This window comes from Panthera pardus, unplaced genomic scaffold, assembly GCF_024362965.1.
Source record: "Panthera pardus isolate Hobbes unplaced genomic scaffold, ASM2436296v1 HiC_scaffold_20, whole genome shotgun sequence".
Taxonomy (NCBI): Eukaryota; Metazoa; Chordata; class Mammalia; order Carnivora; family Felidae; genus Panthera; species Panthera pardus.
In genome coordinates, this window is record NW_026526766.1 from 84,303,974 (window position 1) to 84,319,402 (window position 15,429).

General features: G+C 48.2%; 1 protein-coding gene across 3 annotated transcripts in view; it reads left to right on the forward strand.

Annotated features, from left to right (window-relative positions):
* The window catches only part of PBX3 (PBX homeobox 3), a 219,033-nt gene extending 212,947 nt beyond the window's left edge, over positions 1-6,086 (forward strand). For 2 of the 3 annotated variants that reach the window (XM_019421138.2, XM_019421140.2), the window contains exons 7-9: positions 518-630; positions 1,412-1,501; positions 4,540-6,086. In XM_019421138.2, coding sequence (XP_019276683.1) covers positions 518-630; positions 1,412-1,501; positions 4,540-4,632 — 296 coding nt within the window. In that variant the 3' untranslated portion in view covers positions 4,633-6,086. The remainder of the gene's footprint in view (positions 1-517; positions 631-1,411; positions 1,502-4,539) is intronic. The other variant, XM_019421141.2, reaches the window with a different exon arrangement.
* Positions 6,087-15,429: the final 9,343 nt, after the last annotated feature.

A 15,429-nucleotide genomic window follows, 5' to 3' on the forward strand; every position in this document is an offset into this window, starting at 1 on the left:
TGAGGGATTTTTGTTTATTTGTTTTGTTGTCTTTCCCCTGCCCTCTCTCCTATCCCCTTTCTTGCCCCAACCTCCCCCACTCCAGCTCTTTTTAATGAAACATAAACAGATGAAAGTTAGGTAGAAGGCATGGCTAAGAAAGAGCTTCAGAAAAACCTTTATTCTCTAATTGCCATGACAGTTCGTGATGACAAAGGGCTCATTTAATGACCAAGTCCTAGAGATAAATGAAAACAAGGGGGTGGTTCCAGACCAGCTGCTGGGTGTTTTTCTGTTTACTTTGATTTCCTCTTTGTTTCCTATTTGGGCTTCCCCACTGGTAAGACTTTCCTAGCTGCAAAATGAATCCCAGGACCTAACTCTCTGGAGTTATTCTCCATCTTCTTAGATCTGGAAATGCTTTATGTTGTACACGACCTTTCCCTTCTGCACCTTTTCTCCTTTCCCTGCCTCTAGGTCTTTGAGGATTATGTGTGTAGCTCTCTGTTATTCAGCTACTTAACTCTTTCCTTTCCAGGTTCTTCTGGTTCTTTTAACCTCCCAAATTCTGGGGACATGTTCATGAACATGCAGAGTCTGAATGGGGATTCTTACCAAGGGTCCCAAGTCGGAGCCAATGTGCAATCACAGGTAGGAGAAATGCCCCAACTGGGGCCTTTCTAGCAGGGTAGGGTTTGGGCTCAAAACTCCATGCTCTTACCCCATGGAAGTGGTCTGCACCTCCGTGCAGACCCTGTGCTGGGTGCTTCCAAACATGACCCATCTGCCCCACCGTTTAATTTAATGAGAATTCAAGTGAACAGTGACTTTGGAAGATTCAAACCTGATGAACTTTGTGAATGCATTCGGCTCTGGCTTGAGCTCATGGACAGGGTTGGGTGCATCTTACTTTTGTAACAAAACAAAACAAAAATTGTGTGTGCCAGTGGGTGCGTATGGTTCGAGAACATGTGCGTGTGTTTCCTTTCCGGATTTTTAAAAGTCAGAATCAAAAAAACCTGAGTGCTTAAAGTATATTCCAGGTTCAACTCTTTTCTCGTCCTCTTAACTGAGAACAACCACTTGTGTTTATGCGTGTAGGTGTGTGCGTACGTGTGTGTGAGAGGGAGAGATCCCGTGTACATATTTATAAGTAGTGTTCACCCACAGCCACACACGTTTCGTTGACGTAGGTGGCAAGTGTGCATTGCTACGAAGATGTTCTTGTTTGGCTGGCATGAAAAACAAAGATGTGTGAGTTTAAATATGCAAAGAATTGTTGAAATTCTGCCAGTCACATTTGATTGATCAATTTGTCTCTCACTGAAGATGCTAAACCCTTGTGGCACACAGAATTCAAATTGTTTCCTTTTGTAAATGATGATGTTTTAATAGATTTGGGATGATGAATTCTGTTTCGTCTCACTTCTAGGTGGATACCCTCCGTCATGTTATCAATCAGACGGGAGGCTACAGTGATGGCCTTGGAGGAAACTCACTGTACAGTCCACATAACCTAAATGTGAGTACTCTGGGAAACCAGATTCGAAGAGCTGTAGGAACAGCGTCAGGTAAACAGTGACTGATAAATAAATTAATGGCCATTTGACTTGGCCTCTCACCTTGTTGGCAGGTGGGGAAGGCGGCGTTTTTACCGCACTTTGTTTTATGAACCGAAACACTTGATGTCACCCAGATGCCCTTAGAAGTCCTCACAGATGGGGTGCCCGGGTGGCTCAGTCGGTTGAGCGTCCGGCTTCGGCTCAGGTCACGATCTTGCGGTTTGTGAGTTTGAGCCCCGCGTCTGGGCTGACGGCTCAGAGCCTGGAGCCCGTTTCAGATTCTGTGTCTCACTCTCTCTCTCCCCCTCCCCCGCTCACGCTCTGTTGTCTCTCTCTCTCAAAAATGAACAAGCGTGAAAAAAATTTTTATGAAAATAAAGAAAAGAAGTCCTCACAGGTACCCAGGAGTGGCCGGCATTCTGTCATCAATAGGGACTCAAGCATCAGCCCATTAAGACGCCGTCTCCTACTGGCTGTGCTGTGTCCCAGGGAAATGGATAAAACGGGTCATTTATCTATCTTAGAATCAAGCAGTAGGAAACATTCCCAAACACATCTCAAGTGAAGGGAACAGCCTTGGAGGGCCCCAGACAGATCAACATCCCAAGCTAAACAAAGAATTCCATTCTGCAGAGTGAGTTGGCTGCATTGTCAAGGTGGAATGCAACACGTGTTCAGCACTTTTCAGCCTCTCAAAAACATTTTTTTAATTATGGAGGGAACAATTTTAACTTTTGTAACCAATTCACCAAAACTTTACTTTTACCCCCCGCTGACATGGATGGAACAGGGCAAAACGCCTCAGCTCCGGAAAGGGAGCCTGGGGAGGGGAGGATTAGGCCATCAGGGTAGAGCTGGGGAGAAGAGTGGTGGAGGGAATCTGGGATTCTAGGCTCAGGGAGGAAGCGAACTGCCCAGAGCGTGGTGGTAGAATCAGGAGGAAAGTGGACAAATTTCTCCCTTTCTAGGGCCTTGGCTTGCTAGGAGAGAGTAAATATTAATGATTGCAAAAGTGATTGAGGATGTTCAATTGTAAAGGGAAGAAAGGACCATTAAATACTCAAATCTTTTACATTTGAAATGTCAAATCTTTCTTTTTGGGTTTATAAATAACTCATAATAACCCACAACAAACCATATAAAAAGCCTTTTAGTTGCATTTCTCCTTTTTCATTTAAGTGTTTTGAAATGCTTCAGAGAATGTGCGATATCCTTATCAACATGATAAAATATGAAACCGTGATTGCCTGCAGCATTTTACAGACATGAATTCCATCTTCACTGATGAGGCTTGATAAGGCGCTGTTGTATAATACAGTGCATAATCTCAAACCACCAGAGTAAGGATTAATTTATTTTGAAAAAAAGAATGCTTGCTGACAACCTCTCCTCCAGCTGCCACGCTGGGTAAAAATATTGTACATTTGTTGTTTATAAATGTGGATAAAGGAGGAATGATGTTTACTTCAGATGGAATATCTTTAGACTTGTATCTGTGTACGAGTTTTTCTTCTTCTAAGTAGATTTTCATACCTGAGGGGTAAAAACAGCTCACCGTTCAGGTAGAGAGGGTTTCTCAGAGGCCCACAAACGCACACGAGCACGTCACTGCCCAACTGCACGCCGGACGCTCTGAAAATCCTTCGCCGTAGCATTGTCTTCTTCCTCCGGAGTTGTCTTCCTTTCTTCTTCCAGAATTTGATCTGCCTCAAGCCTGGAAGATCCTTGTCCCTTCGGCTCTGGTCATCTCTGTGGGGTTGTTTGGTCCCTTCCCCCCCCCCCCCCCCACCCCACTCTCTTTCTCTTGGTCCTGGAGGGAGGAAAGGGACTTTATGTGCAGAACTATGCAGTCGGTCAAAAGACAGGGCGCTAAGAACAGCGGCCGTGGGAGAAGGGAAAGCGGCCGGCACAGAGCTCGTCTAGCAGCCGGACCCAGGCTGCGCGGAGGCTCTAGACGGAGTTCTCGGTAGCCTGGTGGCACAGGCCTCAAAGAAGACATTGTAGATGGACTCGCAGAAGTTGCGGACGGATGTGAAGGAGGCAGGGGGACCTCATGACCCACAGTGACACTGGCGCGGGAGGCCCGGGCCTGCGGGCAGCGGAGCGCGAGGCTGGTCTGAGCCGCAGGCGCTGGGTGTCAGCCAGCTCACCCTCGCCCTCTCTCCGGAAAGGCCCGCCCCGTCACTTCCACTCAGTGTTCCCCAAGTCGCAAGCCCAGCACCTCCCTCTTCTTGACTGACATAAAAATATGTAGCGACAAGCTGTCTGCCACAGCAGAAATCTGATCAGACGTTGATTTCAGCAATTGCCTCTATAGGCCAAGACACAAGGCAAATTTGTTTCTGAGTACTGTTATTGCCGATGCAGGTCGAGGCAGGAAGGGCCAGCGGCGTGTGAAAAGCAGTAGCAACATCCCAAATAGGAGCCCCAGTTAGAGATAATTGGAATACAGATTTGAATAGTGTGCTCCTCCACAGTTCATGCATTTTCATTCCGGAAGATCCCATTTGGAAGGAAATTCTGGCCTTCATTTTCCCAGGGTTACAGTAGCTGGCTGTCGAGCGGGTATGGAACGAGGGCGGGCCACTTCTCTATGGAAACGAGGACCAGGCTGGGCTGAAGTTTACACCTCACGGAGCCGGAGGTCTTGCCGAGGCATTGCACTCAGCCTCTCCACCGCTCCCTTCTGAAAAGGTTTCTTTCCGAGTCACTTTCTTTTTACAGCAAATCAAAGGCCGAGCCGCATGCCAGCCTGAGACTAGCCGAGGCCCTCCTTCAGCGCGCTGATTTATGGCCAAGTCTTTACTTGGTGGGATGGATTTGTTTTACATGCATTTAATCCCACTTTAACACATGCTTCAAACTCCTGCCAAAGTGGGTTTAGAAAATACATTTCGCTAATGTATCTTTGCTCTCATGTTGTCATCTGGGTATTTTAAATCGGGGAGTAGAATTAATATGTAGACGTGCACCCGTTGAACTGTGTTTCTCCTTTCAGGCTAATGGAGGCTGGCAGGACGCAACAACTCCATCTTCTGTGACTTCCCCTACAGAAGGCCCGGGAAGTGTGCACTCTGATACCTCTAACTAATCTCTGGCAACACTTTTCCCTGAGCTGACATGCCTTGCTAAGTGCATTCAGAGCAATAGGAGGAAAAGGAAAGCGTTTTGTAGCCCACCATCTACAGCTTTACTGTAAAACCTTGTCTTATTAGAGAACTTGGTAAATCAGTTTTTTAAAGGAATCATAATCATTTGTATTTATACTTAAAAACACACAATGTTAAAAAAGCACTTTATCCAATTAGGCCAAGATTTAACATTGTTGACAGTCCTGTAGCTATTTTATCATAATTTATTATCAATATTTTACATTAATGGTTTCACAGTTGCCAATTACTTGGCCTTAAGGGTAAAAAGTACAATATATGCTAAACCTCAATCGTTAGAGCAGATGCAAAGATTCACCTCACCTAAATTGAATTTCTTGCATTTTTCCATCGCGGACTTTGATTGTCTTTCTTTCATATCGCTAATGGGGTTGGAATAAAGGAGCTGTTTGGCTATCTCTGTTAACGATGGTTTGTTTAAGAATCTTCCTTGTCACGTTTGCGTTTCGATCTCTTACGTTATAATTAGATCAGAGACTGGTAGCATCTTTTCTCTCTCTGGAAGCACCAGTGCCCAGAGTCTGCTCGGTAATTAAATTCTGGATCCAGATTGTTCTGAGAGATGAAGATCCTTGCTGCTGATAGAGGTGAACACGAGATCCGTCTGGGGCTGTACGGCGTGCACTGGGTGCTGCACAGGCTTGTCAAGGTTTGCTACGTCCTCTGGGCATCCACAAAGGCCCTGCTCTCTGGAGTGTTGTATATAGTGTAGCAAAAGAGTATTTATACATCTCACCAATCAAAACACAGCTTTATTACCTCATGCGAACTCATACAAACCAATAGAATTTCCACATGTTCTGTAGCTTAGAGTGTGCTCACTTACTACCTCTGAACAATACTCACGCTGTAGTTCGTCTCTTTCTTACCTTTTTGCATCTTGTAATTAACTCTTTGTTTCCCTTCACGAAATGTAATGTACATTGTAATCTTTTAAAAGAAAAATCAGGGTTGCATTTGCAACTTTTAAAAAACCAAGAGTGGAAACATCGGGTCTTCAATTAACACAGGATCAGTAAAACCGTTGTAAATACCGAGAAAGCATTTTGAATGTTCTTCATCTTGTTACTAATCCATGCAAAAGAAAAAAGAAAAAAAAAAAGGCGGCTAATTGTGATGCATTCAGATTTCAGTATTCAGTACTGTATATTTCACCCTGTGTAATGGGGCCCCTCCCTCTCCTTTCTCTCTTTTTGTATTGTATGCGATTCTGAAACTGATTGAGTCATGAAAATAATTTGTGGCGGTGATTCTAATGTATTAAAAATGTTTCGTGTTCCTTTCTAACTGGATTACACCCTGGATTGAAAAGTCTTCCTCGTGGTAGCTATATGTAGTTTCAAACATGAATAAACTTTTTGCTTTCATGATTAAATGGTGCCGTTTCTGACTCCACCACGTGAGCCGGCCAGGGCCAGCAAAGCAGAAAGCCTGCCCGGAGGCAGGCGGGGGCTGGGAAATGTGTGGCCCTACACAGAGGGACTTTGAAATGACCGTGAAGCAGGGACTGGAGGAACAGCCCCTGCCGACTGACTGCTCTCTCTCGGTGCGGGCTCCTGGCTAGCTCCTGGACCGTCCCTATGCATCCTCCTAGATCCCTGTGTTCTAAGAGCACCCGAAGGAAGGTATTGTCCCCACTGGCAGAGATTAGGAAAGCACAGCTCATGAAAGTTAAGCCAGTGCCACAAGGTCACTTTGCACTGGGACAACTTGTTGTCACTGGGACAACAAGGTCTGCACTTTGCACCCAGGTCTCTTCTGCCCTTGGAGCTCACACTCCCCTGACCTAGTGATGCCCCTGGCACTTGTTAGATGGAAAGACCATTTCTGTAGTTTTTGTTGTTTGTTTTTTTTTTTTTAGAGACAGAGACAGTGCAAGGTGGGGGAAGGGGTGGGCGGTCGGGGCAGCGGGGAGAGAGAGAGAAAGAGAGAATCCCAAGCAGGCTCCATGCTCAGCACGGAGCCCCACACAGGGCTCGATCCCACAAACCTGGGATTGTGAGTGACCTGAGCCGAAATTAAGAGTCCGATGCTCAGTCAACTGAGCTACCCAGTAGCCTCCTTTCTTTAGAATTAAAAAACAAAAAAAAAAAACAGTCTGGTCACCTTCACCACTTATTTTCGTAGCTTCTGTGAGATACCAGCCAAGAACAAACAACAGTTTGTCTGAAAAGAGTGAGCCTTGGATTGCCATTGAAAAAAAACCCCCAAAAGCCCACAACCTGTCTTAACGCACCCTTTAGAACTCTAAATGTGGGGGCGCCTGGGTGGCTCGGTCGGTTAAGCGTCCGACTTCGGCTCAGGTCATGATCTCACGGTCCGTGAGTTCGAGCCCTGCGTCGGGCTCTGTGCTGACAGCTCAGAGCCTGGAGCCTGTTTCAGATTCTGTGTCTCCCTCTCTCTCTGCCCCTCCCCTGTTCACGCTCTCTCTCTGTCTCAAAAATAAATAAAAACGTTAAAAAAAAAAATTTAGAACTCTAAATGTGTAAAATGTTAGATCCACGAGAAATCCCTTCATTAGACTACACATTATTTTTGTTTTCTTAGAATTGGAATTGCGTATGTTTACATACCCATCTGTCGCTCAGATCTAAATCTTTGCAATAAAAGAAGTGGGGAGCAGGTAATTGGGCTGTTTACTATATCTCAAGGAAATTGACTCACAGGAAATCAGATTAATGTTAATCAGTCGCGGCAAATTGTCTATGATAAATACAACTTTTGCTGTTTCAGTTGCCAGAGCCAGGCAACACAAGGTCTAGGGCCACCGTTCCCATTAATCTTGAGGCGGTTATTCTGTGAGAGTAAACTTTATAAAACAGATCGCCCTCCAAAGCTGTCCTCCCTCACGTGGCCTCTCAGCCTGCCTGTCGGAATCTCTCCCATGGCTAAGTAGTTATTTGCATGATTCGATTAGCTTATGGGTCAGCCTTTCTTATCTTGGAACATAAAAACAACCTCTATGCTATGTGGTTTTGCAAGAATATCCCGTGGAAACCTGACGCACGCGTGCACACAAATACCTCTTCTTTAATATCCAGACACACACCCTGCCCGAGAAGCCTCCCAGCTTTTTACCTCAGGCCAGTCTGTTGAGAGAGACATATCCCAGAGTTTCCTGGAGAGGCACAGGCTGGCGCGCCACCCTTGAGGGAAATGCGTGAGTCTGAGGCTTTAGTCGGAGGAAGCCTAAATAAAAATACCGGTTCCTTTTCTACGTGCCGGATGTTGAGCCTGTGCGTGTTTTCCGCCTTTCCCGCCTCTCTGCAGAAGCATCCTCCGCTCATAGGTCAGGAAACTGGGCCACAGCACGGGCTCTAAATCTCTCCGGTTTCACCCAGATTGGGTGGCACGGGGCTTTTCATCAAGTTCCTTTTCTTGGTCAAGCAGTGGGTTCGGGGTCAGACCTAGAGGTGAATGAAATCAGGCCCCAGCCCTTGAGAAGCCAAGATCCCAGACCCCGTCCTCGTTCAGATAGCAAGCGCTTGTGAGGGTATTGGAAAGGTTGGCAGGCTTCTGAACCCCAAGAGTGGAGAAGTGAGGACCTCGCAGCCCCTTCACAAGATCAGAGGAAAGAACACCCAGTCACAGGCGAAGGGGCCTGTCCATGCGTCTCGTTAGATGCGCGGGGGCCCGTGTGTGCTCCGCGAGTACGTGTGTGTTCACGAGTTTCTGCAGCCCACCTGCTCGAGCAGGGATCAGTCGTGTGCATGGCTGTGCACAAGCAGTGGGGCCTTGCGAACTAGGTTAGAAATTCCCTGTGACCCCAAACTTCCCTGGCCGCAAGTGCGGGGGGTGGGGGGGGGAGAGGCGGTGTTCCAGAGTAGTGCCCTCCCCGTGTGGACAAAGTGACACGGATGTCTCCCACGCGGAGTGGTGTTTTAGTGTGAGCTGTGTGTTGGTGCCATGAGAAAGGGGCCTTTGCGGGGCTGACCGCCACAGTGTTTCGGGCATCTCCTGCGGACCAGCCCTCGGCCAGGTGCTTTCTGTACGGTGTCTTATTCGATGCCCACAGAACCCCACGTGATGGGGAATCTGACACGCCAAGAGGTGAACACCACCTGTCCGGGATCTCCCACAGAGCTGAGGTCGTCCTGAGAAGGCCCCTGGGGCCCCCTCGCAGCAGCCGCTCGTAGCGGGGTGGAGACAGGCTCCTGTGAGCTTGGGCCACCAGCCTGCAGAGTGAGGCCCTTCTGGGGGACAAGGTGAGTCCTCTATCGCCAGCCCTCAGAGCTTGCGACTCTCCCACTCCAGGCCCCCGTTGCCTGTGCCACCTGAGCACGTGTGTCCTGTGGTGTGTACAAGATGTACGTCCCAGACCGTCTGCGGTCCTAGCTGTGTCTTTGGGTCACAGGGTTGGGGATGAGGGACAGGAAGAGCCACGTGCTTTGTTGGGCTCGGCTGGGCCTGGCACCATAACTGATGGAGGCAAGCAGACCCGGGAGGGTAGCCGTCATGATGAGTGAGAAGTGCTGAGCACAGGGCCTGGGGCACACATCCTGCATGTATTTTGTGACCGGCAGAGTCCCGCCTGTGTCCCGTGGGTGACTGCAGGTCCCAGGCGCCGTCCAGCTCAGGCCCAGCCCCTGGCCCCCTCGTCCACGGCCCACGCGGCCATTCGATGTGAGCGGATCTCCAACTCCACCCCAGGCATGGGCTTGATTCCCGGCTCTGCCCCCTGCCAGTTGTGTGGCCTCAGATGAGAGCCTTTACCTTTTGAGCCTCGGTTTCCTCATTCTCTCTTCTTGGAACATTGTTCTGTACCCTGCCTCCCCGGTGAATGCCCATCCTTTAAGGCTGAGCCCAGACCTCTGTGTCCTCCTATAGAGCCAGGCTCTGCACCCCCTATTGGACGTCCAGGCAGGGACCCAAGGAAGAGAGGATTAGGAGGACAGTGCGCAGGGACGGGTGGAGCAGGCAAGGGGAAGGGCATGTGCAGAGACCGGGGGGCATGGCGAGCGGAATGGTCAGAGACGCCATGGCGATGTTTGCTCTCTCCCTTCCCGGGCTCACTCCCCAGACCCTCACAGCAGCCTCATGAGCGAGTTCTATTATCACCTCCACTTTACAGATAAGGAAACCGAAGCCACTTGGCCAAATACACACGGAGCCAGAACAGGAGTCTGGGTGTGTCTGAAGCCAAAACCCATATTTTTCACCCTCTGTGCCTGGCTGTCTTATCGAAGTGGCTCTTTCTTCCCATGCTGGGGACACTCACTGCTGGTGAGCCCGAGTTGGGGGCTGAGCAGAGGCGGAGACAGGTGCCACCACCGCCACCCATCAGAGAGCCATTGGCTCCTGGCCCCAGCAGCCTGGGACCCCAGGGACACCCTCAGGAAGGCTGCTGAGACCACAGGCACTTGAGGCCAGCAAATGGCCTGCGATTCCTCCCCGCCGGGCCTGGGGACCCACCCCACGGACAATAAGCCCAACCGTCTCTCAGCCCTGCTAACTCAGCTGTCACAGACTCAGCCGATATGCGTGGAGCCTGCTTCCAGCTGCTCCCCGCCAAGGGCACTGCCAGGAGCCACACCTCACAGCCAAGAGGGCACCGGCCCCACCACAGAGACAAAAGAGGATGCCCGGGGGTTCAGTGTGGGCCCATGGCTTAGCTCCCGCGAACGGGGGCTCCAAGTGCAAGCAGCTGGGGTTGAATCCGGCTCTGCCTCACACCGGCCGTGCGTCCTCGGGCAAGTCACGTAACCTTCCTGTGCCTCAGTTTCCTTAGCTGTCGAGCTGCTGCCTCCCAGCATTGTCAGGAGGATCAAGCAAGGTGGTGCAGCAGCAGGGGCCACGGCCGGCTGCTCTTATTCCTGTTGGCCCGAGACTTATCCTGTCCTGTGATTTGCACTCCCGTTCCAGCCGGGGCCCCGCTTCACTCACCGTTGTAAAACCCACGTCTTCTGACACCCGGGTTCCTTCACCTCCTTCAAGGCAACGCGTCGCAGTATGAAAACCCAGGGCACCCGAGTCAGGCGATTCTGCCACTTAGCAGCTGTGGGCGACCTTGGGCGTGTCACCGCCTCGCCCTGTGGCCTCAGTTTCCTCACCTGTAAAATGGGGAGACTTCTTTCCTTCTTTCCTCATAAGGACGTCATAAAGATTAATGAGCTGTGCCTGGCACTTGGGATGGAGTGGGTGGGTCCTCTCCTTTTGGCTGTTATTGTTAGACAGCGCCCAGATCAGAAGGGGCCCCCCGTCTCTGGCCCCTCCAGCTGGAACGATTAGTTCCGGTCAGCAGAGCGTTCGTCAGGGGGTATCAGCCACCGAGTGGCCCGGCCTCTTCCACCCACCCCCTCCAGCCTGCTCACCCCCGGCCCTCAAGGCTGGACTGAGGCCTCACCTCTCACCGTCTCGGGAGATAATAAAAGGCTGATTCCTGTTTCCTGGTAAAATTTCAGCAGAAAGTGTACGCATCATTAAATATGGAAATCCAGAATTTTATTAGCAATCTGCTAGATCTGAACTGACGCCAATTAAACAAAAAAGATATCATTTATAAAAAGGCAGAGTTCAACTTGTATTAAATATGAAATGCAATTTTCTCCTGGTTTTGATTTATTACTGGTGGTCCATTGTTCAAAGAAGCATGTTATATTTCAATAGAGAAATATTGTTTATTCATTAATATTTTAAAACGGGCTTATTGCTGTGCATGGCTCTCACCGAATGAAACTTATGATTTAAAACATGAATTAATAAACACATTTGAAAGTGTTAGACGAGATCACAACCTCTCATTTTTCATTTTCCTGGGAGCATATTAAATTTTTATAATTCTGCATCTACAGTTTTTTCTTTTAAATAAAGATGCAGATTCCGAATTACTCTGCTAATTTCAGGTAACCAGGAGCGAAAAGCAATATCGCGGAGACCCGTGTCAGGATCACAAAATCCCAAGAAGACACTCAGGTTTATTTTTGTAATATTCATAAATCAAAATAAATGAGCTTTGTGTGGGAGGCAGCATTTGTGTGCATTAGGTTGTTGGCTGGAGCAGGCCCATGTGTTGGGGCCGTGTGTGTGTGTGTGCAGGTGGGTTTAGCGTGTCGATGTTCGTGGTCATACGTGCGTGTGATTGTGTGTGTCCGTCAAAACCCACGTTCACCAGCCTAGATGCTTGAGTGCCTGCAGTCCGAATGTATCCCAGTTGTTGGGTTTGACATTCAACCGTTATTTATTGGGCACCTACTAAGTGCCAGACGCTGCTCTGGTTGCTGAGCGTGCGGTGGTTACAGGGCCATCTCCCTGCCTTTCTCCCTCTACACCACCACTGCCTGAGCAACCTTCCCATCAGAAGCTGGGGCTGTTGAGTTCCCCACAGTTTCTCCAACACCAGAAATGTTGCCTTCTCGGTGATGAGCTTCTGGGAAATATTTGTTGACCTGCCGACAGATCGGAAGCTTAGGGAAGGGAGAGATCTTTATGGGCTGGAGACAGGGAAGGGCTTCTGCAAAGATGCTTTGAATTAGGCTCAGAGAAAGGCACAGCCTGGATGGAGGAAATGGAAGTCCAGGTAAGACAGAAGTTCTGGCAGGGTGCATCGTGAGGGCAGGGAGTGGCTTCCGCCTACAGAGGTCCCAGCCCTCCTCCTGACGGCTCACTCCCTGCCCAGCCCCGGCTGAGTTCAGCTCACCGCAGCCTCTCAAACACCCTGTGGAACGTGAGCCCTTGCTGCCCTATGTTATAGAGGGGGAAGCAGAGGTCTAAGCAGGTCTAGGTCTAAGATCCATACCTTCCCTAAAGAGGTTAGAAAGTTTGCAAAATTGACCAGTGGGTGGGTACCTTGGGTGTTGCCCCAAGGTACATGGGGAGGCGGGGACTTGGGGGAGCCTTGGGCAAGCCTCTTACAGAAGGAAGAGCCCTTAGTGGTGGAGGATCAGCTCTCCCCCAGAGCACTGGCTCAAGAGGGACCATGGAGATGAACTCACCTAGCCTGGCCCGGGGGGAAAGGGAGGCACAGGAGCGTCCCCAAGGCCCCCTGGGAAGAGTGCTGACATCGCCGGCATTGAGTATATGCTCCTCTTAAACTTCGCTAGGGAAGGCCAAATTGTTTTCCAAAGTGATCGTGCTGATTTATTCTTTCACGTGCTTGTCCACATGTAGACTTTATGTTTTCTCTTTCCAGCCTGGTGGTCAGAGGATGATACGGCAACGTGATTTCAGTTTGAATTTCCATCAGATGTTACTAGTAGGCTTTAACATTTTTTCACGTGTTTCTTGATGGGGTGTTCTCTTCTCCGAAGCACCTGTTGAAGCCATTCACCCATTTGTGGGTTGTTTGCCTTGTTCTTATTGTTTTGTAGGGTGTTTTAATGAACAGCGGTACAATAGTTAGTTTTAATTAAAATTAAGCAAAGTGATTTTCTTTTTGGTCCCTGCTATCTGCGTATGGTGTGAGGTAGGGGTCTAATTGTCCCAGTGCCACTTGTTGGGAAGTTCATCTTTTCGCCGATGATCTGCAATGCCGTCTCCCTCATGCATCAAGTGTCCACGTGTGTGTAGTTCTATTTCTGGGCTCACATGGCTACTAAACTATGTGTCTGTCTCTGTGTCAGGACCACCATGGCTTGCTATGTGATACAGCAAGTTCTCTCACCTCATTCTTCAGGAATATTCTGACAAAGCATGGCCCTTTATATTTCTGTATAAATTTTAGAATCGGCTTGTCAAGTGTCATAAAAAAAAAAAATTTCTGTTGGGATTTGGATTTGGATCACATTAGGAGAACTGATATATTTAAAATTGAGTCTTGGGGCGCCTGGGTGGCTCAGTCGGTTAAGCGTCCGACTTGGGCTCAGGTCATGATCTCACGGTTTGTGAGTTCAAGCCCCACGTCGGGCTCTGGGCTGACAGCTCAGGGCCTGGAGCCTGCTTCGGATTCGGTGTCTCCCTCTCTCTCTGCCCCTTCCCTGCTCGTGCTCTCTCTCTCTCTCTCAAAAATAAGTAAACCTTAAAAAAATTTTAAAAATTGAGTCTTAATCCATGAACAAAATGTCTATCTTCATTTGTTTAGATCTTCTTGAATGCCTTTCAATAAAGTTTTTTTTAATTTTTAAAATTGATGTATAGTTGACATACAGTATTACATTAATTTCAGGTGTACCACATAGTGATTCAACATTTATATACATTACAAAATGTTCACCACAATAAGTGCAGTCACCATCTGTTACCATGCAGAGTTATTATGCTATTATTAGCTATATTCCTTATGTTTTACTTTGCATCCTCATGACTTATTTATTTTATAACTGGAAGTTTGTGCCTCTTAATCCCCTTCGCCTGTTTTGCCCATCTCCCCACCCCCTTCCGCTCTGGCAAACACTAGTTTTTTCTGCGTATTTATGAATCCATTTCCGTTTGTTTGTTTGTTAGATTCCACATACAAGTGAAATCATTTGGTATCTTTCCGTAAGCTTTTATAATTTTCTCCGTCACCATGTTCAGACTCCCACTTACTTGTACCAGCTTCCTCCAAATTAAAACTCCATATTTCTTTTTGTCTATACTTTCTCCATCTGAACCGTGTCCAGGGGGCTGGACTTTTGCAACGAAGGGTCCCATTCAGATGAGGTGCCACCCTCTGAGAAGCAAAGTCCTCTCTCTCTCGGGGACTGTGAAATCAGCCATCCCTCTCTTCCTTTTTCCCCCACTCAATTCTTCCCTCCTTCTCTTTCTCCCTCTCCCGTCTTTCCTTCCAGCCTGCCTACTTTCCTTCTTTCCTTCTTCCTCCTCCTGTCCTTTTTTTTTTTTTTCAAGTTTATTTCTTTATTTTGAGAGAGAGAGAGGGAGAGAGAGAATCCCAAGCAAGGTCCACGCTGTCAGGGCTGAGCCCGAAGTGGGGCTCACACCAAGGAACCATGAGATCATGACCTGAGCCGAAGTCAGACACTCAACTGACAGAGCCACCCAGGTGCCCCCTTTTTAAATTAATAAACGTAATTTTTAGAGAAGTTTTTATAGCAAAATTGAGCAGAAACTATATAGAGTCCCCATAATATAGCCCCTCTCCTCCACACATGCACAACCTCCCCCACTATCAACACCTTGCACCATATTGGTTCTTTTGTTGCAATGGATGAAACCACATTGGCATATCATTATCACCCAGAGTCCATAGTTTACAATAGGGTACGCTCTTGGTGTTGTTCCTTCTATGGATTTGGACAAATGTGTAGTGACATGTATTCACCATTGTAGTATGGTACAGAATAGTGTCACTGCCCTAAAAATCCTCTGCGCTCTGCCTGTTTATCCCTCTCCCTTCCGTAATCCCTGGCAATCACAGATGCTTTACTGCCCCATGGTTGTGCAGGATGCCATCGGGTTGGAATCATACAGAATATCGCCTTTTCAGATTGGCTCCTTTCTTTCACTCAGTGACAGGCACTAAGATTCCTTCATGCCTTTTCATGGCCTGATACCACATTTCTTTTTAGCACTGAATAACCTTCCGTTGTCTGGAGGAACCACCCATATTTTGTTTGGACCACCAAATAAAATGGGTTTATTTACCCACTCACCTACCGGAGGACATCTTGGGTGCTTCCAAGTTTTGGCGACTATGAATAAAGCTCCTGTAAACATTTACGTGCAGGGTTTGGTGTCGATGGACGTTTTCAACTCCTTTGGTAAAATACCAAGGGGTGTGATTGCTGGGCCATACAGAAGCATGTGTTTGGTTTCATGAGAAACTGTCAGATCATCTTCCAAAA